The 26,360-nt window shown below is 49.4% G+C and overlaps 2 protein-coding genes across 2 annotated transcripts in view; both read right to left on the minus strand.

Moving 5' to 3' along the window:
- Nucleotides 1-9,794, minus strand: part of PCMTD2 (protein-L-isoaspartate (D-aspartate) O-methyltransferase domain containing 2) — a 31,409-nt gene extending 21,615 nt beyond the window's left edge. Inside the window, exon 1 of the mRNA XM_007954641.1 lies at nt 9,488-9,794. Coding sequence (XP_007952832.1) covers nt 9,488-9,794 — 307 coding nt within the window. The remainder of the gene's footprint in view (nt 1-9,487) is intronic.
- A 9,836-nt stretch (nt 9,795-19,630) lies between these two features.
- Nucleotides 19,631-26,360, minus strand: part of MYT1 (myelin transcription factor 1) — a 64,085-nt gene continuing 57,355 nt past the window's right edge. The window contains exons 18-23 of the mRNA XM_007954688.1: nt 25,940-26,023; nt 22,480-22,701; nt 21,743-21,834; nt 21,106-21,209; nt 19,979-20,122; nt 19,631-19,771 (exon numbers count right to left, since the gene is read on the minus strand). Of these exons, the coding sequence (XP_007952879.1) occupies nt 19,631-19,771; nt 19,979-20,122; nt 21,106-21,209; nt 21,743-21,834; nt 22,480-22,701; nt 25,940-26,023 (787 nt within the window). The remainder of the gene's footprint in view (nt 19,772-19,978; nt 20,123-21,105; nt 21,210-21,742; nt 21,835-22,479; nt 22,702-25,939; nt 26,024-26,360) is intronic.

A 26,360-nucleotide genomic window follows, 5' to 3' on the forward strand; every position in this document is an offset into this window, starting at 1 on the left:
GGTGGATGATGTTGATTGTTTTTCTAATGTTGAACCATCCCTGCATACCTGATATAAACTCCACTTGGTCATGATGAATGATTTTCTTGATATGTTATTGCAGTCTATTGGCTAGGATTTTGTTGAAGATTTCTGCATCTATATTCGTGAGAGATATTGGTCTACAGTTTTCCTTTTGAGCGATATCTTTGCCTGGTTTTGGTATCAAGGTTATGCTTGCTTCATAAAATGAGTTAGGGAGGATTCCATCCTTTTCTATGTTTTGGAACAGTTTGAGTAGGATTGGTATCAGTTCTTCTCTGAATGTTTTATAGAATTCTCCAGTGAAACCGTCTTGGCCAGAACTTTTTTTAGTTGGTAATTTTATGATGACCTGTTCTTCTTTTGTAATTGGCCTGTTCAACCTTTCCACATCAATCTGTGTTAGTTTAGGTAAGTGGTGTGAGCATTTCTAATCTTGTCAGCTCAACAGCCCATCCACCTCCAACAGCAACCACAAGGGAGAGAGTCACAATTCCCTGAATACAGATGATAAATTATATGAGCACTGTTCTCCCCTCCCCACATATGCAAACACATCATTCCAAGACAAGCTACAAAATAAGGCCAGAAGGCAGGTAGCTGAAAGCAACACACGTCTAAAATGAAAAAGGCAGCACTCCACAGCCCAAAGCCGAATGGGCGGAGTCTCAAGAGAAACCAAAAATTTCTACATCAGGGAAGATGGTGGGACAGGCAGACAAGCTCCACAGAGCCTCTCCAACAAAGAAAAGAGAAACCAGTAACAGAGAAACAGAAGGTAATCCTGGAGCCCTGAGCTTTGAAAGGAAGGATACTGGAGTGGATGAGGCACCAACTAGTGGAAAAACCTGAACGAAAACAGTGAGTACAGAGATGGTTGGAGCAATGGGCTGTCAGCTACTCTCACGGGACCAACAACCTGAATATTTCCAAGTGGTGCTGGGACCTGAGAATTGACCTAAGGATCAGCCCTGGTTGCCAAGGGCTGCAGGGATGACTGCACTGGTGGCCTATGTCTAGGAAGGGAAACAGCAAGGAGGGAGATAACCTGAGCTGTGGACTTCTGGCTGTCTAGAGGACACAGCCATTTTTATTGTTTACAGCCCCCCCCACACACACACACACACACAAAAAAACAGCTCTCTTCCTTGGAGTTGGATCCAACTCATAGTACCCCCTCCTTGGGTTTCCGAGGCGGTATCACCATGGAAACAGATTGTCCAATCTTCCTTCTGAGGAGTGGCTGGTGGGTTTGAACTGCCAACCTTCTGGTTAGCTGTCAGATGCCTTAGGCACTATGCCACAGTAGCCATTTTGGATATTTAAAGTGACCAAGAGCACAGACATTTTGAATGGTTACAAGCAGTGGCCATTTTTTATATTTAAAGTGACAGCATTCTCATGTGGATTCCAGGGACCTAAGAATAGGCTCCATTTGCCAAGGACGGCAGGGACATACAAGAGGCTGACAATGGGAAAGGAGGCAGGTGGTGAGTGTACAAGTGCTGCCAACTAGTGAACAGAGGAGCACAGTACCCTGCCTAAGTAGGTAACATACAAAGAAAATGAAAATGATGGGCAAGTCACTCCAACATACCATCACCAATTAAATATGAACACAAAAGCATCACAATGTCTCAGAGACAACAGAGCCTCACAGTACACACAAAGAAGCAAGATAAAGCAAGAGAAACAAGAGATCAGGATAGAGACCCAGAACACATCCCTGAGGAAGACACAGCATTAGAACTCCTGATAAGGAATTCAAAAGAATTATATTTAGGTACCTTCGATGGATTGAGAGGAAGACCAAGGAAAAAACTGACAAAATTGAGGAAAACACAGACAAAATCCTAGAACAATTCTGAATGGCAACACAAGAACAAAATGAAAAACTAAATGAAAAATTAGAAATGACACAAAATCTACAGATAGAAATCCAGAAGATCAATACTAAATTTTCAGAAATAAATTAACACATTGAATGGGCAAAGGAGTAGAACTGCATCAATGGAAGACAGAATTAGTGAGACTGAAGACAAAAACCTCAATACTTCTTTGGAAAGTGATTAATCAGAAAAAAAGATCAAAACAAAATGAAGAAAGCCTAAAGATCATGTGGGATACCATCAAAAGGAATAACCTACATACAATCAGAATTCCAGAACAGGAAGGGACAAAAACAACCACAGAGAAAATTGTCAAAGATTTGTTGGAAGAAAATGTATGATGAAAGATAAGATTATATCCACTCAAGAATTCCAATAAACCCCAAACAGAATAGACCCCAAAAGAAAATCACCAAGACATATCATCAAACTCACCAAAACCAAAGACAAAGAAAGAATCCTAAAAGCAGCATGGGAAAAACAAAAAGTTACCTATAAGAGGCAACCAATAACACTAAGCTCGGATTTCTTGGCAGAAACCATGCAGGGGAGAAAGCAACGGGATGGTGTATATAAAACCCTGGAAGAAAAAATTTCCAACCAAGAATTACATACTCAGCAAAACTGTCCCTCAAGTATGATGGTGAAATTAGGACATTTCTAGATAAGCAGCAATAAATCCATACTTGTCGATAATTACACTGCCAAAAGAGTAAAAAGAGAACGTACAGATTGGGAAAAAATATTCAGCAACAACATATATGACAAGGGACATATCTCTTAAAATTTATAGAAAACTCTACCACCTCAACAACAAAAAAACAAACAATCCACTTAAAAAATGACCAGAAGACATGAATAGACACTTCACCAAGGAGAATATTCAGGCGGCCAGCAAATACATGAAGAAATGTTCACGATCATTAGCCACCAGAGAGATGCAAATCAAAATGAGATACCATCTCACCCCAGCACTGATGGCAAAGTCCAACAAGACAGAAAATAACAAATGCTGGCAAGGATGTGGAGAGACTGGCTCTCATACACTGCTGGTGGGACTGTAAAATGATACAACCACTGTGGAAAGCAGTATGGCAAATCCCTAAAAAGCTGGAATTAGAAATACCATTTGACCCAGCAACCCCATTACTAGGTGTATATCCTAAGGAAGTGAGAGCCAGGACAAGAACAGGTATATGCACACCCATGTTCATCACAGCTCTATTTACAATAGCAAAAAGATGGATGCAACCTAAGTACCCATCAACAGAAGAATGGATAACCAAACTATGGTACATACACACAATGGAATACTATGCAACACTAAAGAATAATGCAGAATCTGCAAAACACTACATAACATGGATGAACTTGGAGGACATTATGCTGAGTGAAGTTAAGTCAATCACAGAAGGACAAATATTGTTTTAGTTCACTACTGTAAAAAGTCAAGGAAAGGTTTATATGGGAAGGAAACTTTCTTTGCTGGTTACTAGGGGTGGGAGGGGAGGCGAGAGAACACTGGGAAAAAAAAAAGCATTGACCCATGTCTCTTTAGTTTTGTGTATTTCACTGTACGTAAATTATATTTCAATAAAATGCATTAAAAAAAGAAACCACAAATTTCATTCCAAACACAAAAACTATGTTAGTACTGCTGGGATTTTCTGAAGTGACTCTGTGACTACACAGAAACACTGCTACAAGGTAAGGGTCATGCGTTCTTTCCCAGCTCATAAGCCACTGTACCTTGAACTCACCAATGTTCAGAACCCTGACACAGATTTGTTACTAGGTCAAGAAATTTAAGTCAAACACTTTGAGTCATTTTTCATATTTCTTTCCTTCATAACCACATCCATGCATCAGCAAATCCTGTCAGTTCCAACATCAGAAAATGCACAGACTCTGTGAACAAACTGCGTAACTGAGAACAAATGGACAAATTCTTAGAAGCACACAGATACCCAAACTGACTTAAGAGGAAAGGAGAAATCTAAAAAGACCCAGTAACAAGTGATAAGACCAAACCAGTGATCAAAAAACTCCCAACAACCCAAAATCAATTAAAAAAAAAAAAAGGACCAGGTTTGCTGGTCTGATAGAGCCTGATGGAACCACTGAGACTATGGTCCCTAGCTGCCTTCAGGTCTGGAACTGAAGCTACTCCTGTGACTTTTAGCCAAACAGAAAACAGGCATATGAGCTGAACATTTACATTAGGTAGATACACTCCTTGGAGAGATCAATCATGGGAGAATAGAAAGGCTGTGAATCCACAGGGAGACAGCTCGGGGGGCAGGAGCACATGGAGGGAAGGACACAGGGAAGAGATAACTATGGGAGGAAGAGAGCTGTTGCACTGTGGGAAATTGCAGTCAATGTCATGAGGCAAAGCGTATGTGAATTGGCTGAATGGAAAATGAATTTGCTCTGTAAACTTTCATCCAAATTACAATTAAAAAAAAAAAAAAGACCATGCTTACTCGTCTGACAGAGACTGGTAGAACCCCTGCGACTATGTCCCTTAGACACCCTTCAAGCCTGGAACTGAACTCACCTGCCATGGCTCAACTTTCACCAAATAACAGACAGGCCGATAAAGTGGTCAGTAACACCAGAAAGGTGTATACACCTTAGAACAATCAACCATGAGAACAAAAGGGCAGTATTTTCCCAAAGCTCAGAGGGTAGAAGGATGGATGGAAATGGGAAACAAAGGAACGAAGTGAAAAAAAAAAATCCCAACAACAACACAAAACAATCCCAGACCAAAAAGCTTCACTGGGGAATCCAACCAAACATTTAAAGAAGAATTGACACCAATGCTGTTTAAACGCTTCCCAAAGAAAGAGAAGGAAGATATACTCCCTAATTCATTCCATGAAGCAGACATAACCCTGATACCCAAACCAGACAGACACCACAAGAAATCTACAGGCCAATAACTCTTATGAACGTAGATGCCAAATTCCTCAACCAAATACTAGCAAATAGCATGTAACAGCATATGAAGAGAGTCATACAGCAGGACCACCAAGGGGGCTTCCTTCCAGGAATGCAGGGGCGGCTCAGCATTAGAAAACCAACCAATATAACATACTACATCAATAAAACAAAGAGAAAGAACCACATGATCACCTCTACGCATGCAAAGAATGCTTCTGATAAAAGCCTTTGTGATGAAAATCCTCAAGAAGACTGGAAGAGAAGAGAAATTCTTCAGTATGATTCAGGGCATATATGAAAATCCCACAGCCAACATTATACTTAATGGAGGAAGACTGAGAGCTTTCCCCTTGAACTCAGTAAGAAGACACAGGTGTCCAGATTCACCACTTCTATTCAATATTGTATTAGAAGTCCTAGCCAGAGCAGTAAGGTAAGAAGTTAAAGGGATCCAGACTGGGAGAGAAGGAGTAAAATTATTTCTACTCATGAATGACATAACCCTAAATAAAGAAAATCCCAAAGAGTCCCCAAGAAAATTCCAGAGCTATTAGAGGAATTCAGCAAAGTTGCAGGATACAAGGTAAACAAACCAAAATCAGCTGCATTTCTAGATACCAGCAATAAGAAATCTGAAAGGGAAACAATTCCATTTATAACAGCATCTAAGAGAATAAAAAGGAGCTCTGGTAGCGTAGTGCCTAAGACACTTGACTGCTGACCAGAAGGCTGGCGGTTCAAACTCACCAGCCACTCCTCGGAAGAAAGGTTGGGCAATCTACTTCCATAGTGATACTGCCTCGGAAACCCAAGGAGGGGTCGCTGTGAGTCGGGTCGAACTCGACAGCAAAAACAACAACAAGAGAATAAAATACCTAAGAATAAATCTAACCAGGAAAGTGAAGGACTTATACAATGGAAACTACAGATTAAAGAAGACTTAAACAAATAGACAGATGTTCTATGTTTAGGGATTGGAAGACATAATATTATTAAGATATCAGTATCACCCAAAGCAATCTACAGATTCAACACAATCCCAATCAAAATTCTAACAGACTTCTTTACAGAAATCAAAAAACAATCCTCAACTTTATACGGAATGGCAAGAGGACCCAAATAGCTAAAACAATGGTGAAAGAAAAGAACAAAGTCGGAGGACTCACACTTCCGGATTTTAAAATGTACTATACAGCTACAGTAATCAGAACAGCCTGGTACTGGTATACCAAGAGACACAAAGACCAATGGAATAGAATTAGAGTCCAGAAATAAGCCCACACATCTGTGGGCAACTGGTTTTTGATAAGAGTGCTAAGTTCATTCAATGGAGAAGGAAAGTTTCTTCAATAGTGTAGAGAAAATTCCATTTCCAAATACAGAAAAATGAAATAGGATCCATGTTACACACCACACAAAAAACTAATTAAAAATGGATTAAGGACTAAAGCTATAAAATTCTTAGACAAAAAGGCAGGAGCAAAGCTGTGGGGCCTAGTTTTTAACAATGGATTATCTAATATAACAAAAGTACAAATAGCAAAAGACGAAATAAACAAATGGACATCACAAAAATTAAAAACTTCTGTTCATCAAAGGACTTTACCTAAAAAGTGAAAAGACAAGCTACTGACAATGAGAGTATCTTTGGAAACCAAAGATCTGACAAGAATCTAATAACAAAAGATACGTATAACTTCAATGACTTAACAATAAAACGGTAAGTAACTCAATCATAAAATGGACCAAGGACTTGCATAGGCATTTCACTGGAGGACATGAGGACATTCAAATGGCCACTAAACAGATGGAAAGGTGCTCAGCATCAACAGTCATAAGAGAGATGCAGATCAAAACCCCAATGAGATAGTGTTTCATTCCCACTAGGATGGCTAAAAGCAGCTTTAGTGATATAGTGGTTAAGGCATTTGGCTGCTAACCAAAGGTCAGTGGTTCAAACCTACCAGCTGCTCTGTGAAAGGAAGATGGGGCAGTCTTCTTCCATAAAGATTTACAGACTTGGAAACCCAGTAAGAGTTGCTATGTGTCAGACTCGATTCAATGGAAATGAGTTTAGTTTTGGTTCTTTTGAAGGATGGTTAAGATTTAAAAAAAAAAAGAAAGAAAGAAAATAACAAATGTTGGTGAGGATGTGGCAAACTGGACCGCTTACCCATTGCTCATGGAAAGGCAAAGGCTTGAAAGCAGGGACTCAGACAGAGACAGCACTATTCACAAGAGCTGAAAGGTGGAGATAACCTAAATGCTCACCAACATATGAATGGATAAATGTGTTACACACATGCAGTAGAATATTATTCACCTAGTAAGACGAATGAACATACATAGTACAGCATGAATGGAGCTTGAAGACATTTTGCTGAGTGAAATAAGTCAATCACAAAAGGGCAAATACTGTATGACCTCACTTACACAGAAAGACAAGAAACAGCAAATGCAAAGAACAAAAGTTCTTACTGGTTACCAGGAGAGAGAGGAAGGGGGAAAAAGGGGGTGAAGAGTGATGGAAATACTGCATTAAGGGTGGGGTTGCACAGCTAATTATTATAAATGCTGTCAATAAACTGTACACCTGCAGAAAGTTGAACTGGCAAAAGCTGTATGATAGATATATTTACAATGACTTAAAATAAAGAAAAGTAGCTGCTGAGGCTGATTATGTCTAACCAAACACCTGATGGAATTTGTTGTTTGGTTTGTAGATTTAGGGTCATGTTTCATGGGACATTCCAGTTAATGGGCCTAATTTAGTGTTCTGCTCTACCTCCTAGTTCACTGTGTAGAGCCTGAGGCCTCAAAAGTTTGCAAGCAGCATTTAAGGCACAACAATTGGCATCGACCTGAAGCAACAGAGAAAGGTGGAGAGTGAGGAACAGGAGAAGGATGTGGAATGGTGGCTGCCTCCATGAGCAACTATCTCTTTTGCCAGGAGACCAGAAGAACTGGATGGTGCCCAGCTACCATTAATGAACATTTTATTCAAAGATGCCATAGAATAATCCTGATCAAAAGGGGAAAATGCAGAACAGAATTTTAAGTTCTCATGGACTCCAGATGTCCTGGAGCCATGAAAGTTGGATGAACTCCTGAAACTACTGCCTTGAGATAATCTTTAAATATTAAACCAAAAATATTCCCTGAAGTCTTCTTATACAATAGTTTAGCTTCACTAGTAAACAAATTGGGAACTTGGTAGCACAGTGCCTAAGGCACCTGACTGCAAATCAGAAGGCTGGTGGTTCAAATCCACAAGCCACTCCTCAGAAGAAAGGTTGGGCAATCTACTTCCAAAGTGATACTGCCTGGGAAACCCAAGGAGGGGTTGCGATGAGTGGCAGCTGACTCGATGGCACGTAACAACAACGACAACAACAGTACACAAATGGTCAGTCTTGACCATTACACTCTTTTAAGAACTAACTACATGGGATCAAACTTACAAGCAACTTGAAAGACTAGACAGGAAGCTGCAAGAACAGTGAGTTTATGTTAATAGGGAAAATACAACTCAGAAGAGCTGGATAAAATGATTACGTAGTTCCAACGCAATCTGTGTCACTACATGGTACAAACACAAACTGGTGGATTTGTGTGTATTTTGCTGCATATGTTCTCAATTTAAAAAAAAAGAAAATTATTTTTTTAAAAAAATGCAAAGTATGGAAAGTGAATCTGCTCTGTAAATCTTTACCCAAATCACAATTTAAAAAAAAAAAAAAAAATTGCACAGACCCTAGCCACTTGGCGCCAGCTACACTACAGCCACCTCTGGTCTGAGGAGCCCATCCCAACCGCAGCAGCCTCTGTGCCTGCCTCCTTAGAAGGGAGCTGGCAGGACACAACCCAGCACCCGTCCCTCCTGTCAGCACCAGTGTGTCGCCCTCCGAGTAAAAGGGGCGCCTTTCCCAACCAGAACACTTAACAAAAAGCGGGAACACGACAGATTCTGAGTTATCTCACACTGCCTTAATTACGGATAAAATTGACCATATTCCCAGGGAGAGATTCTGAGTTATCTCACACTGCCTTCATTACGGATAAAAATGACCATATTCCCAGGGACAGTATCACAACCTAGTTATGAAAATCAACTAAAAACCTTCAGGTAAGATAAGTTTCAAAATCCCTTTCATCTTTGACATAAATAATAGCATAGTTATTACTCTTCTTTTAGTGTTAAAACAAAAACCAAACAACTGCCCAGAAGAACTCGGACTCCCAGTGTCGTCACCGTAGAGATGGAGTGAGGAGGCAGGTCCAGGGAAGAAACTGAATGGGGGGCACACTGAGGTCAGGGCACACAGATCCGCTGGGCCCGTCACCCCTCAGGAGCAGACCCTCAGTGTGCTGAGCTGCCTGTGGGGTGCAGATGGCAGTGCACAGGAGAGGCGTGGGGAGGACAGGGGAAGGAGTAAACCCTCTAGAAAACATGCCATCCCTCCATCTACCACCCAGGGCCACATGCGCACAGTGCCGACACCAGGGGCCTCGACCCCACCCACAGAGGGTCCATGGTGACAGACCGCATTTCTCCAGGAAGGAGACAGCCCTGAGCTGTGCAGACACAAAGCTCCCCAGCAGGGCCTCGGTCCTCCTTCCAGATTTACCTAGGATGAGCCCGACCATGGAGCTGAGGTAGCCAGTGCCACTGCCTAGATTTAGGAAGGAGAGGCCAGGCTGCAGGTCCAGGGCTTCCATCACCTCCGAGTAGATGCACGGGGCAGACAGGTGGATGTTCCCGTGCTTCCATGCCAGGTCCTTGTACGCGTTTTCCTTAAACTCGTCAAGGTAATAGTCTGCACGGTCGACAGCACGGAACGCCTGCTCCACCAGCTCCGTGCGGATGTACTGGGCCTCCTTCAGGTTGTCAATGAGCTCGTCGTTGTCCTCCCCGGCACTCACAGCACCTCCCATCCTCAGGGCGACACGCAGCAGCACTAGGACAGCAAGAGCGGGGAAAGAGCACATGGTGTGAAGGTTAGGGCAGGTGCAGAACCAAACACTCATCCCAGATTCCGACTCTGAAAAGAATACAGATGGGGATGTTCTGTCAACACCACCCACCTCATTCCCTAGGGAAACCAGATTCAGGGGAAAAGCAAATTTCCAGTTTAATTTGTTGTCAGTTAGACGACAAATACTAAAAACTTACTTGTTGTTGTTGACTTGACATTCCAATTTAACTGGTGTTCTATATTGTATCTGGCAAAGCTACATCCCCAAACGCACACAAACTTCACCCACACCCCTCAGTCAAATAATCCAATCGGTTTTGTGATGGTGTATTTTGATAATAAAATTTTAGGCAAAAACAACATCAACAAAACAGTCTTCCAAACAGAACACATTGTGACAAATACTTTCTTATCTCAAGGTAAACCTTAGGTCAGAGAAGCTGCCTCTAGAACCCCCAACGCCCCTTCTACAGCATGCACTCTGCAGCCTTCCTGCTCTACACCAACGGGAGGCACATTTCTATGCCCTTCCAAGCACAGCCCGTCCCTCTGAGCCCACTGCTTGAAGGCAGTGCCCCTTCTCACACTCCACAGGGGAACACCCCCAAGGCTACACACCTGTCCCAGGACTGCTTTACCTGACCCACAGAAGTTGTGCTGGGAAAACCTGCCAGACTGTGAGCAATGATTCGCTCGGAATCAGCCTTCCCCCACTGAAGCATTTGCTTTGCTCTCACAAGCCTCTGGGTTTCAACAGCTGAATGAGAATCAGGAGAGCTACCACAGACAGCCACACACACTCACAACTGGCAATTATGCCTCTTACAATAAGTAAATAACATGTCTGAAGGGGGTTAACACGGTGCTTTTCCCTTTGACGGGACATCAGTACAGTCAACCTTCATAACCAGAGCTTTAGACTTGAATACTAGGCTTCTCGGATCACTGCAATGGCCAATTGATTTCTCCCTCCCTTTTTCAACAGTCTCAGAGCCCTTATTATATTACAGTCCATGGTCAGTTAATGCAGCTGGACAGATAAGTGTTAATGAGGCCAAGTTTAATCTGGATAAGCCACTGAGTCCCGAGCTAAAGCCTAGGACAGTCACCTAAAATGTGGGTCACTGTTTAGAAGTGGAGTCACAAGCTTGGGTGTTCAAGGGTCTAAAATCACTCACCCAGAAGTCTGTATACACTGCGCACAGAACATCTACCACTGTCCTTCCACACCACAGTTCTGTGTAAGGTCAACACAAATCAGACACTGGGCAGGCTGCATTCTCTACTCAGCACCTACTGCTTATTTTGAACTTATCCTCACTTGGAAAGTTCATTACATATCCAAAGGCTTGCTTTGGGTGGCACAAAGAGTTAAACACTCAGCTACTGACCAAAAGGTTGGCAGTTTGAATCCACTCAAAGGCACCAAGGAAGAAAAGCTGGCCACCACTTGGAAAGATGACAGCCATCAAAAACCTTCCAATGTGCAGTTCCACTCTGGGACAGATGGGGTCATCACGAGTTGGAATAGACTCCACAGCAACTGGTACCTGCCAGTCACATCCTCAATTAGGCTATGACATAATGAGTCAAACCGGCTGAGAGGTCACTGTGCTCATGGTCACATGGCCAGGCGGGGCTGGAATTCACATCCACAGGCCTGTGTTCTTCCTACCAAAATGCAGCCTTAAAAGTTCTCACATGAGAAAAACACACACTGGCTATCTGTTGATACCACAACGTGAACCCATAACCAGGATAACAGCCTCCAGTGGGGTGCTCATGAACGCTGCCCACCTCAGATGTGACAGGTGGTAAAGCCAGCAAAAGACCCACAGATGCCCTTGCCAAACTAAATCCTATCACTTTCACCTAGACTCCAGATACAGTAACCCGGAAGTGGCTCTTGACTTTCAGACACACAGTCCACTTTGCAAACCTAATGCAATTCAGCCCAGGGCCACAACCTCGCTGCCTGAGGAGCTGCAGAAGAGGAGGCCTCACGACTGCAGGGTGTAGGGAGGCGTGCTTCCCTGCCAACACCAGCTGGAAGCCAGGATAGGGCTGGGGGCATGGCCCCATCTGGGGGTCACTGAAAAGAAGCCCAGCCCAAGAGGCAGCCTGGCAGCGGGACCTCTAACCTGGAAAGCAGAACTTCGCAAGGAATCAGCCTGGATTTTTGCAGATGTTTGCAAGGCTGGCTGGAGGTTCTGCTGACTTGCTATTTCTGGGAGGGCAGAACCAAGGGGGTGCAGTTAGACGCAGACAATTCTACTCAACACAAAAACCCCTTTTAACAACGAGCTGCAAATAATGCAGTGAGCCTTCTCAGGGTGCGGGATCCAAGCCTGGGGCAGGAATGTTGGCCACGTGCCCCGAGCCCAACCACCACAATCCCCAAGTCCTCTGCAGACATGCCCTCGCCAATTCTGCGGTGACGCTCTAAGGTACACCCGGAGTGGAGCTCTTTCCTTGAGCCACTGCTTGGCACCCCAGTCAGACGGCCCCTCCGCGGGGTGACGCGCCCACAGGCACCAAGGCGAGGGCTTCAAGGCTGCCCCCCACACACACACACATGCGCTGGAGACCCCGTCCGACGCCCTGCGCCGACCTCGAACCCCCGAGCCTGGGACTCCGCCGGCTTCTGAACACAGGCCAGGGCAGACCTTGTCCTCCAGTCGTCCGCTCCGGACCTGCCTTCCTAACCAGAAGGTCGGAACGGCCTGCCATTGGGAAACCGGTCGGTCCACGGGGCGAGCAACGGGCACGGACAGGCCTGCTCCGAGGGGTCCAGAGAATGCAGCAGCCCCGGGAGGCGGCCGAAGAGCGGCGCGAAGTTGGGGGTACGTCCCCGGGGAGAGGGGCAGGAAGCGGAGGTGAGGCGGTTTGGGTCGGAGGCAGATGCCCCCGGGAACCGGGACAGGACCGGAGACGCCGCCCGCCCCAGATCGGGCCCGAGGGGCGACGACGCTACCTCCAGGAGCGGCCGGCCGCAAGACGGGCCGCCGGGGTCGAGGCCTGGCGCTCCCGGAGTTCTCGCTCAGCTGACCGCTCGGCCGCCCGAGCTGCGGCCTGCTCAGCTGTAAACATCCGCCGCCGCCGCCGCCGCCGCGCTTGCGCGCGCAGCGGCTCCCACTGCGCCTGCGCGCCGCGCGCCGCGCCGAAAGGGGCGTTAGCGCCGCCTAGTGGGTCCGGAGTGGGTGGCCGTCAACCTTCCGCTCGGGAACAGGGCCGGGGTATGTGGGGGTCCCTGACTTAGTAGGGCGAGGGGAAGAGGAGCGCGTGCAACACAGGGGAAAGAGAGTGCGATGGCCTGTATGCTAAGCTGCCTGGGCTTTCCAAGGAGCGTGGGCGGGGCTTAGTAGTGTAAAGCCTCCGGACGGGCCACAAAGACCTTGTGCCTCCTGGAGGCCACTCCTGGGACGCCGGGCAGGTGTGTCCACGCGGGACAGGTTGCATCTGGGCGGCTGCGAGGGGTCTATGTTATAACGCATCCAGCTCCAGCGGCCTAGGCCCGGAGCCAGGCAAGATATTCGGTGCGCATCCTTCTCTTGTGACACTTGGCAGAATTGACATTCTGCTCTTAATTAATCATTACAAGAGAGGAAGAATTCCCTAATAGGTGTGCTTTGTTTTAGAACTCCATTTTACCTAAATGGAATTAAGGTTGATTTGTAAAGGTTTTTTGAGACTTTAAAATGAGCCCAAGACCTGAACAGACACCTCATCTAAGAAGAAAGATGGCAAATTTGAAATTTTGATGGCATTTGAAAAGATGCCCCACATCAGATGTCATTAGGGACCTATGGTGCCATTAGGAAATGACACACTAAAACAAGAGTGTTGCACTGCACACCTATTGTGTCGTTAGTCTCGTAGAGTTCACGCACCTATTAGAACATAAAACCCACAACACTGACAATGTGGAATGCTGTTGGAGAATAGACCAATAGGAAGTCTCCTTCACTGCTGGTGGGAATGCAAAATGGTGCAGCCACTTGTGGAGACAATCCGGCAGTTTCTTATAAAGCTAAATACCTTGTTACCATACCATTCCGCAATCATGCTCCTAAGTATTTACCCAAATAAGGTAAAAATGTATATCCACGCTTATGCCCTATACACAAACGTTTACAGCAGGTCCATTCATAGTTGCCAAAAATGGGAAGTGACCAAAATGCCTTTGAATAGCTGAATGAATAAAGGGAAGTCCATGCATATAGTAAAGCATTACTCAACAATAAAAAGAAAAGAGATCTCAAAGCACAAAAAGACGTGGAGGGACCTTGAATGCATATTTAGCAGCCGGTCTGAAATGACTGCACACTGCATGGGTCCACCTCTGTGACATTCTAAGAAGAAAGTAGGAAGATTAGTGGTTGCCAGGGGCTCGGGGTAGGGGAAGGATGAGAGGAGGTGCACAGGGCACTTTCAAGGTGGTGAAGCTGCTCTGTATGACCCCCTCCTGGAGGACTACACAGGCCATTACACATTTGTCAACACCCACAGGATTCCAAAAAGGGCAAACACAGTATGATTCCACGCACGTGAAGTATCTAGATGAGGCACATGCGTGCAGATCTAAGGTGACCAGTGGTTACCAAGGGCAGGCAGGAAGGAGGAGAGAGGGACTCACTGCTTAGGAGACAAAGAGCTGCTTTCAGTTAAGGGTGATGGGAAAGTTATAAACGACAATCATGATCATCACACAACATGACGAATACCATGAATGCCACTAAGTTATATATACATGCTAAGATCATTGACATGCAAAATGTCTCATTACATACATGTTCACCACACACAAAAAGAAGAAGAAAAGAAAACCCACCCATAGGACTGTACAACACCAAGATTGAACCCAGATGTAAACTATGGGCTTAAGTTAATAAAAATGTATCAATTTTGTTTCCTCTGTGGTAACAAATGTGCCACAGGAATGAAAGAGTTAATACAAAGAACACTAGAGGCAGTAGTAGGGGCATGTGGGAACTCCGCTTTCTGCCAGCTTTCTGGAACCCAAAACTTCTTTAAAAAATAGTCTACTGAGGAAAAAAAAAAAAGTTTTATTTCAGACATACAAAAGCTAAAAAAATCACAAGCAGCAGACTTAGAATACATAACATGTTAAAGTCTTGCAGGCAGAAAGCAAATGATACCATGTACCACATCTACACAAAAGGCAGAGGATGTTGGAAGCTGTAAGGACACTTGTGAACATGGATACAAGATGATTTTCTCACTCCCAGCTTCTCAGCTCTGGGTGAGGATACCACCTCTAACTTTATCACCTCTGTGCTGTCAGATTGTTTTTACCATGGGCAAGTATTGCTTTTGCAATCACAATTCAAACCTATTTAGCATAGTGGCTAAGACACTTGCCTGCTAACCAGATGGCTGGCGGTTCAAACCCACCAGCCACTCCTCGGAAGGAAGGTTGGGCAATCCTACTTCCGCAGTGATACTGCCTCGGAAACCCAAGGAGGGGTCGCTATGAGTTGGGTTTGACTCGACAGCACATAACAACAACAACAACAACAAGCATTTTGCAAAGGAGCGCTGGTAGCATAGTGCCTAAGGCACTTGACCGCTAACCAGAAGGCTGGCGGTTCAAACCCACCAGCCACTCCTCGGAAGGAAAGTTGGGCAATCTACTTCTGTAGTGATACTGCCTCAGCAAGCCAAGGAGGGGGGTCGCTATGAGTCAGGTCTGACTCCACGGCAAATAACAACAACAAGCATTTTGCAAACAGCAGCCTGAGCTCCAGGAGAAAACCACTTCTAAGCCCTTGGCCCTGCCCGGCAGTGGTCAAAACTCATTTGTGACCCAGTGCTGTTGGCTGAGGGTTTGCCGTGTGCTGCTGCCCTCCGCCACACTCAGCCCCTAAATGCTGTCCAAAGCCCCCTCAGCCCTTTTGCAACAAGAGCCTCATCTTTGCTTCCTCTTTTCTACCATCTTCTCTGGATGCTCTTTGCAGTCCTGGGAGGAGAAAGTCTCAAACCCACACTCAGTGCCCTGGACCTCTGAGACCCACTCACGTGGCAAACACCTGTCAGCTTGTCAGGGCTGTCAGAGCAGCAACACCCCTAATAACAGCGTGGCACCTGGGCCAGGTGCGACCTTGCTGGCTGAGGCTTAGAGCAATGACAAGATGTGAGATTTACCACAAGGTGACACCACTGCAGAGCTGTTGGAAGAAGGTGGAAGAGAAGGGGCTTGGACACTTGTGACTATTTAAAAAAAAAAAAAAAGCCATCAAGTCGATTGCTACTCATAGCAACCCCTCCTTGGGTTTCTGAGGCAGTATCTCTATGGAAGTAGATTGCCCAGTCTTCCTTCCAAGGAGTGGCTGGTGAGTTTGAACTGCCAGCCTTCTGGTTAGCAGTCAAATGCCTTAGGCACTACGCCACCAGAGATCTAAAAACACAGGTGTTCTCAAATATATTCACTTCCGTAAAGTGATTGAAGAAGTCTCTAAGTTAATTTCTCCTCTTAAAACGTTCTTGGTTGCTGTCCATTGACTGACTCTCCCCCACGCCACAGGGTTGGCAGTGCTGTACTTTCTCTGAAACACATTACCAGAGCTGTCTTCTGAGGCACTTCTGGGTGAGTTCCTACTGCCAGCCTTTCATCCACCCAGGACCTCAAAATAAAAGGTTAGCAGGACCTCAGCCAGTGAAAGGCCCTAACAAAGTGGTGTCAGCCCAGGACTCACAGGTCCATCCACAGGATACACAGGGTGCAAGCCCCTGGACAGCTGACACCCGCATCTCAGGATCTGGGACTCCACCTCCTCCCCCTCCCCCACCCTGCCAGTCCCCACTGTCTCCTCTAAATGTGACAGAGGAATCTGGGGGAGGAATCTGATTGGGGGCATGCATTCCAGAACCCTTGGGCAGCAGACTTAGGGACAGTCTGGGATGGTGGGTGCAGACTTTGACCTCGAACAGAACCACCTAAGGGCCATCTCTGGGTCTAAAGGCATCACCAGGGCTCCTGGTAAAGAAGCCAAGTGAAGACAAGGCTGCGGAGAACGCAGCACTGAACACGTGACCTGCTTGCGCACCTGTGGACGTCCACCCGCTGCTCTTTTGAATTATGAGGGGGTGTGACAAATACCTTGTCCACGCAGGGACCGGGGATAACCAGGGAAGGTGATGAGGTTGGGGTGTGCAAGAAGCGGGGTGGGGAGGGCTTGGGGCTAGGTGCAAGGAGGGGTGAAGTGGGGCATGGTGAACGGAGCGGGCGGATGGGGCAAGTGGGGTTCCCTTAAAAGGCAAGTTCTCTATTGGCATGGACAAGGGGGTCTCATAAACCTTCCAACTGGAAAAGGCGCAAGACCCATTGGGTGGAGGGAAGTGGTCAGACTGATTGTTAGGGCCTGGCTGGATGCTCCCATTGGGAAGGACATGCCCACACACCCTCTCAGAGGGGCAAGCGGTGTCTTGGCATTTATGTCTGAGTCTGACTGGAAGCCTCAACCAAAGCCTCATCTGAAGAGATCTAGAGCGCCACCTGAAACAAGCAGGATACAGTAGGGCTCCATTCAAAGGCCAAAGAGCCCACTCAAACCAGCTTCAGCAAAAAAAAATAAAATACAAGGAATCTATTGCCGCACATAACTGCCAAAGGTGGGTGGATTCAGGCATGGCTGGGTCTAGGAGCTCAGAGGATGCTAGTAGAGTGATCTCACTTCCTCCCCTCCCACCCCATCTTTCTCTCTCCATCTCTTATCTCTGCCTCCCTCCAGAAGGTCTGCACTCTCTCCCACTGCAGGTGGCTTCCTCCTGGCAGCCAGGAAAGAGGCTACCCAAGTAGCCTCAGTTCCAAACTTGTGCACCACCCCCAGGTCAACAATCTGCAGAAAGGTTATTCCTCCTCAACTCCAAGAGATACTGTGGGAAGAACTGTGATTTGCACCTGCCCAGTTGTGTGGTAGGAGCTCTGGTGTCATAGTGCCTAAGGCATTTGAAGTAGGCATTTCAAACCTACTTCAGTAGAGATACCACCTTGGAAACCAAAGGAGGGGTCGCTATGAGTCAGAACCAAATCAACAGAAGTGAATTTGGCTTCTGGTATTTTTTGGGGGGGAAGAGTTGTGTGGTAAGGGGCAAGGTACGGTGAATTAGAACCCCCGGAATCATACAGAGCGGGAAGGAGCTATTGGCCAAGCACAAAAGCGGCCACTGCATGGAATATCTGGGAGAACCCAATGTGAGCTCACAGGAGTCACGCTACTCTGCCCACCAGACCCAACACCCATGCTGGGCTTGGCTTCTCACCCTCACCTCACCCACACCCAGGAGGGTGAACAGGAGCTGGGCTTCTGTGCAGAATGGGACACGTCTTCACAACAGACCACAGCACCAAGGTCACAATCAGAGGTGGACTTTTATTAGGAAATCACCCTGCAAATACATCATGAAGTGCTTGGGTTTAACACGTTTCCTGAGGAAGGAGGGTCACAGTATTAGAGCTGTCAGAACAGGTGGGTAGCCTGCCGCCACGCGGAAGCCACTGTTACTGCAGTTGACAGTATTCCTTCACAGAAACACGGCGCAGTCATCACAGAACCAACACACACGAGGACACGCCAGCGCACACTCCGCAGCGCTACACGCAAAGAAACAATGAACACAGAGCCCCAGCCTGCCATCGGTGCCAGAAAAAGGAACCCAGAAGGGAAAAAGCAAACCAAAAAGTCTCTCTCTCCATTGGGCCAAGGGGAAAAGCCCCAAATTATCAAAATTCCTCAGTTACAAAATACTTTTTTAAAAATTCCATTATTAAAAGAATAAATAACAAAATATATAAAAATAACTTGGTTGCATCAAAATTATAACTAGAAGTTATATCAAGATTTTTTTTTTTTTTTTTTTTTTTTTTTGTGGCCTGTCTTTATAGTCAGTGATTTTTCCTTTGATTCCATTCATTTCCCTCTCATGGTGCCCTGGGGTGGGGTCTGGTTAAAATAGTATAAAATCAATAAATAAAAATGTGAAATAAATAGCCAACGTTAACATAGGCGGTTGTGAATATAGTTACATCTTGACAAAATTAAATAATTTACAGAATAATTAAACTAACTACTTTTCATTTCTTCCAGGAAGTGCAATTTCGCTACTTTTAAAGACTAACTCGGAATTGCAGTCACAATCAATTTGGACTCTATTTACATGAAGGAACACTGTGTTTTTAACACATTAAATTTTGCCTTATTTTTTCTCATTTTTTTCCCCCCCCTCTTAAGTGGATCAAAAACCAAGTGAAATCTTTGTGGTTCCCCCCTGGGCCGTGACCCCGGCCCCAAACCGCGTCAGGGCGAGCGCCGTCACTGCTCAGGGTCTGACGCAGGGCCGCTCGCGCGCTCTGCCGGACCGTCGCTCCGGGCGGCAGGCGGCTCCGCACGTGCGCCCTCCGAGCTCTCCGAGCCCGGGGCGGCGGTCCTGGCGGCTCGGGGAGCCCCACCCCAATCTTCCCCGGGGACAGGCTCGTTCCGTCCTGAACACAAAACTGAATCAAACAAAACTGCGAAAGACACAGGCACGCGCAGCCGCCGCGGGCAGACGCCCCCAGCGGGCCTGCCCGGCGCCCTCCAGCCGCTGCAGGCGAGGAACACTGTGGCCGCCAACTCCGGAAGCTTCCCTGAGAACTTTTCCGCGCAGCTTTCCGCCGCGGACGTCGCACTGCTCTCCAGATTCCGTTCCGAGAACCCTGGGGGCCGTGGCCCCGACCTGCAGGCCGCCCCGCCGCCGGCCGAGCGCCGCGGGGCCGCGGGGGCGCGGGGCCCAGCGCTAGACCTGGATGCCCCGCACGGCCTGCTTGATGCTCTCCAGCAGGGCCTTGTTCTCGGGGTTCCGGTAGCAGTCCTGGTCGCTGTACATGTCGGTGAGGGTGCTCACGTATGCGTCGAAGTTCTGCTCGCAGATTGGCTCCTGGGCCCAAGAAAGCAGCCGGGTTAGCAGCGCCAGCGCCACCAAGCCCGGCTTGGCGCTCCCGCCCCACAGGGCCGGCCGGGCTGCGGGGGACGCGCTGAACGCGCGCGGCTCCGGGCGCCCCCTAGCGGCCGCAGTCTCCGCGCGGCCCCGGCCTGGACCCAGGACCCCGGGGACAGGGCTCGGCTGCAGGCCCTGGCTGCCTACCATGTGCGGGAGGCGGATGTTGGCGAGACTTCGGATGAGGGCCTGACTCAGGCCAGACAGCTCCAGGAACAGCGCCTCGTTCTGCTCCTCAATGAGCTTGTTCTCCTCCTCGATGTTCTTGAGGTTCCTTTCCATGGAGGAGATCTGCAGAGACAGACGGGCCTGCACCCTCCAGGCAGCGCCTAGCCCTCTCTTGCCCTGCAGTGCAGAGTCTGGAGGGACGCCCTCTGCCGCCACACCTCCTGTCTCAGCGCGAGGGGCCAGGGAGCAGGTGGGACCCGCCTCGTGCGTGTTGGGGCTCCTGCCTGTGAGGGGGCAGCATCGGCCTGGGGTGCTGGGTGGAGGGTGGGGGCAGCTGAGATGGCTAGGCCAGTGCTAGTGGGGCTGGACTTTGCACCCCCACTGTGTGGCTGTGCTCTGCACTCCTCGTCAGCAAAATGGGAGAAGAGCCCCACTTGGGGATGTTGGAAGGACCCCGGGTGGCGCAGTGCCGAAGGCATCTGACTGCTAAGCAGAAGCTTGCGGTTCAAATCCAACAGCCACTCTGCAGAAGGAAGATGGGGCAATCTACTTCTGTAAAGATTTATAGCCTCAGAAACCCAAAAGGGGTCATTATGAGTTGTAATTGACTCAAGATGGCAGTGGGTTTGGTTTTTTGGTGGAGGTGTTGAGGCAACCTCTGGGTTTCCCCTCACTGAACAGACCAACAGTGGCCCTACTCAGAGCTTTAAGAAGGCAAACGTGGCAGACACACACACACTCCCTGTGCATGCTCGTGCCTGGCAAACAGGGCTGGAGACGAAGGAATGGGGTGGCTGTGACGTTCGCTGTGGGAAGCCTGGCTGCAACTGGACCTGACTCCAGAGGCACACTCTTAGTTGGAAACTCAAAGGTGACCCTGACGGCACTCCTGACCCTGAGGGGACTCTTGTCCTGACCCTCACAGGACTGACCTTGGCTGGCTCCTGGCCCTGAGGGTGCAGCTACCACCACAACGCAAAGCCGGCTGTTGTGTGGACAATAGTGACTGGGCCCTCTCTCCCCACCTCCTAGGAGAGGAGGTCACTGAGACCTGTCCCTGGGAGCTGGACCTGGGCTGAGGGCAGGCCTGAGGCTGCAGCGCCCACCTGGGACTGCAGCTTGACCATGGCGGCCTCCATCTCCGAGTTGGACTCACTGAGGTCATGGATCTCTTTGTTCAGCTGCTTGATTCCCTCGTCGTTCTCCAGCACTGCAGAAAAAGTCCCAGCACTGCCTTCTGCCCTAAGCAGGCAGCGGGCCACAGCAGGCAACACAGACCACCACCCCACAGCAAGCAGGGTCTGCCACTCCTGGCCTGCTCATCTTTCTCCCCAGTTCACAGGCCCACATACTAACAGGATCAAGAACCTGAAGTCTCCAAAAGTCCCCCTTGGGAGACTCTCGGGTCTGTGTTCATCATTGGTCTCTTGCCCCCATCACACGTGGGGAGGTGGGACTCCGTGAGATAAACCAGACCAATTTGCAGACCATGCTGACCATCCTTAGCCTGTCTGCTGCAGCCAACCGGGAGTGGCCAGGGATCTCTGCAGTGGGGGGCAGGCTGCCTATGCTGCCAGGGCTCCCCGGCCCCAGGCCCCAGCTGCTCCAGGGGCTTCATGGCGTCAGAGGCAGGGTCTCTGAGCCAGCCCTTCCTGCTGCTGCACTGGGACTGATGCCCACAGTCTCACACACATGGACATCCCCACGGACAGTAATCCCCACGGACAGTAAGGGACAGCTTACCGTCACTTGTCTTGAATTTGGTGCTGAGCACCTCGTCCCCTGAGAGTTTTCCCTTCTTTCCAGCAAAAGTTGCTCTGGGACAGCCAGACAAGCTGGAAACAAAAGGTCACAGGTCAGGGTAGATCTGAAGTCAAAGGTCAGGGCAGGTCTGAGGTCACAGATCAGGTCAGGTCTAAGGTCACAGGTCTGTTCCCGTGTGAGGTCACCACATTTCTGGACAGATGCTTACATCTCTTTCTTGTCTGCCTCTGCCCCTGCCAGAGCACGCACCCACCAGGGCAGGGTGGTGTAGCTTGCTCTTGGCTCTGTCCTCAGAGGGCAGGGGACTCTCCTGAGTGCTGGCTGAAGGAATAAGCTAGGCAGTCTTGTGGGTAGAGAGGTAAAGCTTAAAAAAGACCAATGTGTCCTGGCCCAGATGTAGGGTTTCTGATGGGACCAGATGCCAACCTGCACAGGGAGGGGGCACAGCACTTGTCAGGCTAGGGTGAGCAGGAGGGTGTCACCCCTCAACATGTCCCAGAGTACCTGGCCAGGTAGGTAGACATTGGGTATATATAAGGGAGGCTCACACCACAGACACGGTGAAAATATCACACGTGCCCGCCTGACACCAGACTTCCCCGGGGCTTCGTCCACTTGGGGTCAGTTTCCCCTGAGAAACTGCCAGCCAAGCCTGCTCCCTTCTGGGGTCTTGCCCCACAGCCCAGGCCAGGTATGGCCACCCTGCAGGACGTCACCTCCGGTGGGTAAGGAAGCTTCCGTTGGCATGGCCAGAGCCATCACAGCCAGGCGTGGGGCACGTGGGCCCCTCGTTCTTCAGCGACTTCCATGAAAATGATGAGCCATTGAGGGACCCCTCTTTCTGCCTGCGGGCGGCTAGCGGGCAGCCGGATGCACTCCTGTGTGAGGCATACTTGCCACTGATGTGGCCAAGCCCCACACAGCCAGGAACCGGGCACCTGGGCACAAGAGGGCAGAGGTGAGCCCAGGGCACAGGACCCACAGAAGCACCGACACCCCAACCCTCCTAGGTCAGCATCAACTTTGAGACCCACCAGGGGCTCCTGGATCAACTCCCACCACAAGTGGAGCTGAAGACCACAGAGCTTGGTCCTCTCCCCACAGCCTCACCACCTCACAGCCCTGCAGGGCAGAGGGGTAGCACCTGCCTTCGCACCCCACCCCAGTGGTCACAGCTCCTAGGCAGGTCTATAGCTGGCTGTCAGGCCCTCTGACCAGGCTGAGGCTGTGCTGCAGCCAACCTAGAGCCACCAGCAGTGGGATTCTGGGCCCAGCTGAGACCACAGGGCTGCTCATCACCACAGGTATGACACGTGCATCCCACCCGGGTACTGTGGCGATCATCTGTCTGTGCTGGAGGAAAGAGCACAGGGCCTCAGTGCACTTAGACTCAGTGGGGACACCCTCCCCACTGCTTGTCAAGATCAAGGTCGACTTGGCCTGTTGGGGTAGAATCCCTTAAGAAAACCGCAAAGGCACAGGAGCAACTTCAGAAGAGCTCAGAGCAACTCCAGGCCTGAACCCCATAGAACGGGCAGGGTGACAACAGGGCAAGCCAGGATCCAGGCTCTGGGCCCCATCACTCAGAACCAGGACCAGTCCCTTGGGTGTCTCATGCCCACAGACAAGGGCATCTAGTTGTCATCTGCTTGTAGCTCCAAGCACAGCACCACCCATGCCCCACAGCCCTGGGACCCTGTCGCAGACACTTCAGTGGGCACAAGGTGAGGTCAAGGGTCACCGTGTGTGGTGGGCATGGGTGGGGTCAGATGTGCTGGGAGAGCCCACAGGTGACAGGGTGTCAGGGTCATCTCCACAGATGCTGCTCCTTGTGCTCCCACCACCGCTGGCCTCTTCTCCAAGACGGCTGACCCCTTCCCAGGTCCCTGTGCAGGTGGACGCTCTGCTCCCCTGGATCTCCCAGGCTCTGACCGCCCTTCCCCACTCCCCCAGGGCCAAACCCTCCCTGCCTCTTGCTGGACCTGCCCCCACCCCTGCCTCATCTCTCCCCTGCTGGGCCCCCTCCCTAGCCTCTCCCTGCCCCTTCAGTGGCCTCGCTTCACCCCTACCTTGGCCTGCTTTGCCCAACCTGGCTCCTCCTTTGGTAGCAACTGCCCTCTGTAGCCCTGCCCCTCACTAGCTCCTTCCCCCATGGTCTCACAGAGCCCATGGCCTCGGACACTCTGGGACAGTCCAGCTGTCCATCCAGAGTGGAGGCACCTCCCCACTGGTCTCTGCAAAGGGCTAGGCCAGGGTTCCATGAGAGGTCTTTGGGGGTCTATATTACTCCCCAGGCAGGTCTGTTATAGGGAACCAGTGCCAGAGCCCACACCCCAAGAGAGCACCTTGGCTCGGCCGCACTGGCAATTGACCTGTCCTCTGGGAGCCGACCCCATCCTCCCCGAGGGTGTTTGTACCACTGCCTATGAGTGTTTCCCCTGCATCCTTAGCTCAGCCTTCTCACCTTCCACAGTCCAAACGTGAGAATACAGAGCTGGGGCCAGGGGCCGTGACCTGAGCTCCCCAGTGAGCCGGGCAGGCTCCCCAGGCAGCTCTCCAAGATGGGGTATGATTTTTATCACCAGTTATAAAGCTGTGGCAAAGGAACTTTACCAGAAGGTGCTGATGCAACTTGATCTCAAACTGGTGCAGCCATGAGATGCCGTACAAAAAGGGGTTCTCCTCCACCAGCACCTCCAAAATCACTGAGCAAAGAAATGCCTCACATTTCTGCCACATCGGCACTTATTTAAAGGTGCTGGTCACTTCTAAAAAGGAGCCCTGGTGGTGTAGGGGTCAAGGAAGTTGGCTGCTAACCACAAGGTTGGTGGTTTGAACCCACCAGCCGCTCCACTCCACTCCACGGGAGAAAGAAAAGGCAGTCTGCTTCTGTGAAGATACACAGCTTGGAAACTTTGGGTCAGTTCTAAACACAGTAGAAGTTTATGGCTGAGCCCTACAGAACAGAGGCACTGTGTGTAGCAAGCACCCCCACAGCCTCCACGAGGGGGGCCAGGTCTTATCTGTGCAGATAAAGCTGACCTGTCTACATACTCCACACTTTCCACTTGGCTAAAGAGTACTTACTTTAAAAAAAAAAAAAAAAAAGGCAAAATTGACAGCACATTAGAAAGAGGAAAAGCATTTTTGCAAGTTAACTTAAAGATGCTGATCCTGATTTTAATTATTTGTAGATGCATCAATTCCCTATGACATGCCTGCCAGCAGGATCCTTCCTAAATCCATAGCAACCCTGCATTTACATGATCACAAGCAAATTCCTGGATTCTCTGGAGGAAAACATCTCCCCCTCGCACGTGGAGCAGCACTGTTCCGATGCCAGCAAGCAAACATTTCATGTTGTAATTTAACGCTCATTACCGCTTCACAGTAAGAAATAAACATATACGCAAACAAGCCCTGGCCTTCCTGCGTGGGCAGCTGTCGGCGCTGCCCCCAAGGGTGCAGCCGCTAACGGCCAGAAGAAGCCAGAGCAGCCAAATGCTTGCCCCTGGCAAGGGTGAGTGAGGCCTCTGGCTGCTTCTGCCCTCCATGAGCCTGGGCCTGCCCCAAGGAGAGAACCACTGGCCCCAAACCCTGGAGGAAGCCATGCAGCCACCTCATTGGCTGGGTACCCTATTCCTACCCTGTGGGTAGGCTGGCTCCCTCGGCCTCAGCACTGCAGGCCCACATCCCAAGAAACCCCTAGTCCTGTGCACCCTGTTTTTGCTTCTGGCACAGTCTTGCCCCCACCTGCCAGCAGTGCTCCCTCTCCCTCCCTCACTCCCTTAGGGTGGGGACTTACGGTTCCTAACCAGAAAGCAGGCTTGCGGTTGTACAAGCCCCGGCTGACAGTCATACTTGTCTGGGCAGGACAAGTTAGTCTTTCTGCCTCAGGAACTGGTGTGCCTGTGTCCTCACAGGTACGTGAGCGGGACCTTCCGCTCCTGCAGCCCGTGGGGTCTGTGAGTGCTTGGGGCCACCTCTCGGACTTGCTCTTACAGCCCAGGTGTGAGAGGCCTGGGTGCAGTGCGTCAGCATGCAGAGCACAGACAGCTATTAGAACTCGTATCGCCACCCGCTGACATGGTGTCCAGTGGCATGGAGGGAAAGGGCAGCTCGATGGAGCTTGTGCGGTGACCAAGCTCAGGAAGCCCTCATCCTGAGCACACTCACTTCATCAGCTCGGGGTCCTCCTTGTCGTCCTTGGTGGGTGTGATCTTGATGCCACTTTTCTTGGCTCGAGGGCAGCCCGACAGGCTGTGTGGAAAGAGGCACCTCAGCCCCAGCCCCACCCTCTGTCCCCACCGTGTCCACTGGGTTTGACCCCTCTGGAGGGCTCCTGACTCTGACCTTCCTGTCTGTCTTACTGCACACATTCTGGAATTCTTACCTAACCACATCTGGAAACACCCGAGGCTCCGGGTGAGGAAAGGACATGGGCTCTAGTCATCAATGACATCACTGTTTGGTTCAGACTGCATGTCTCAGGAAGGGTTCTTCCACCTGACCGAGGGGCTCTCTGAGGAAGGATCCCCCCACTCCCACCTGACCGAGGGGCTCTCTGAGGAAGGATCCCCCCACTCCCACCTGACCG

Source organism: Orycteropus afer, unplaced genomic scaffold (genome assembly GCF_000298275.1).
Source record: "Orycteropus afer afer isolate SDZICR_OR568_19922 unplaced genomic scaffold, OryAfe1.0 scaffold00469, whole genome shotgun sequence".
In the NCBI taxonomy this organism is placed as follows: Eukaryota; Metazoa; Chordata; class Mammalia; order Tubulidentata; family Orycteropodidae; genus Orycteropus; species Orycteropus afer.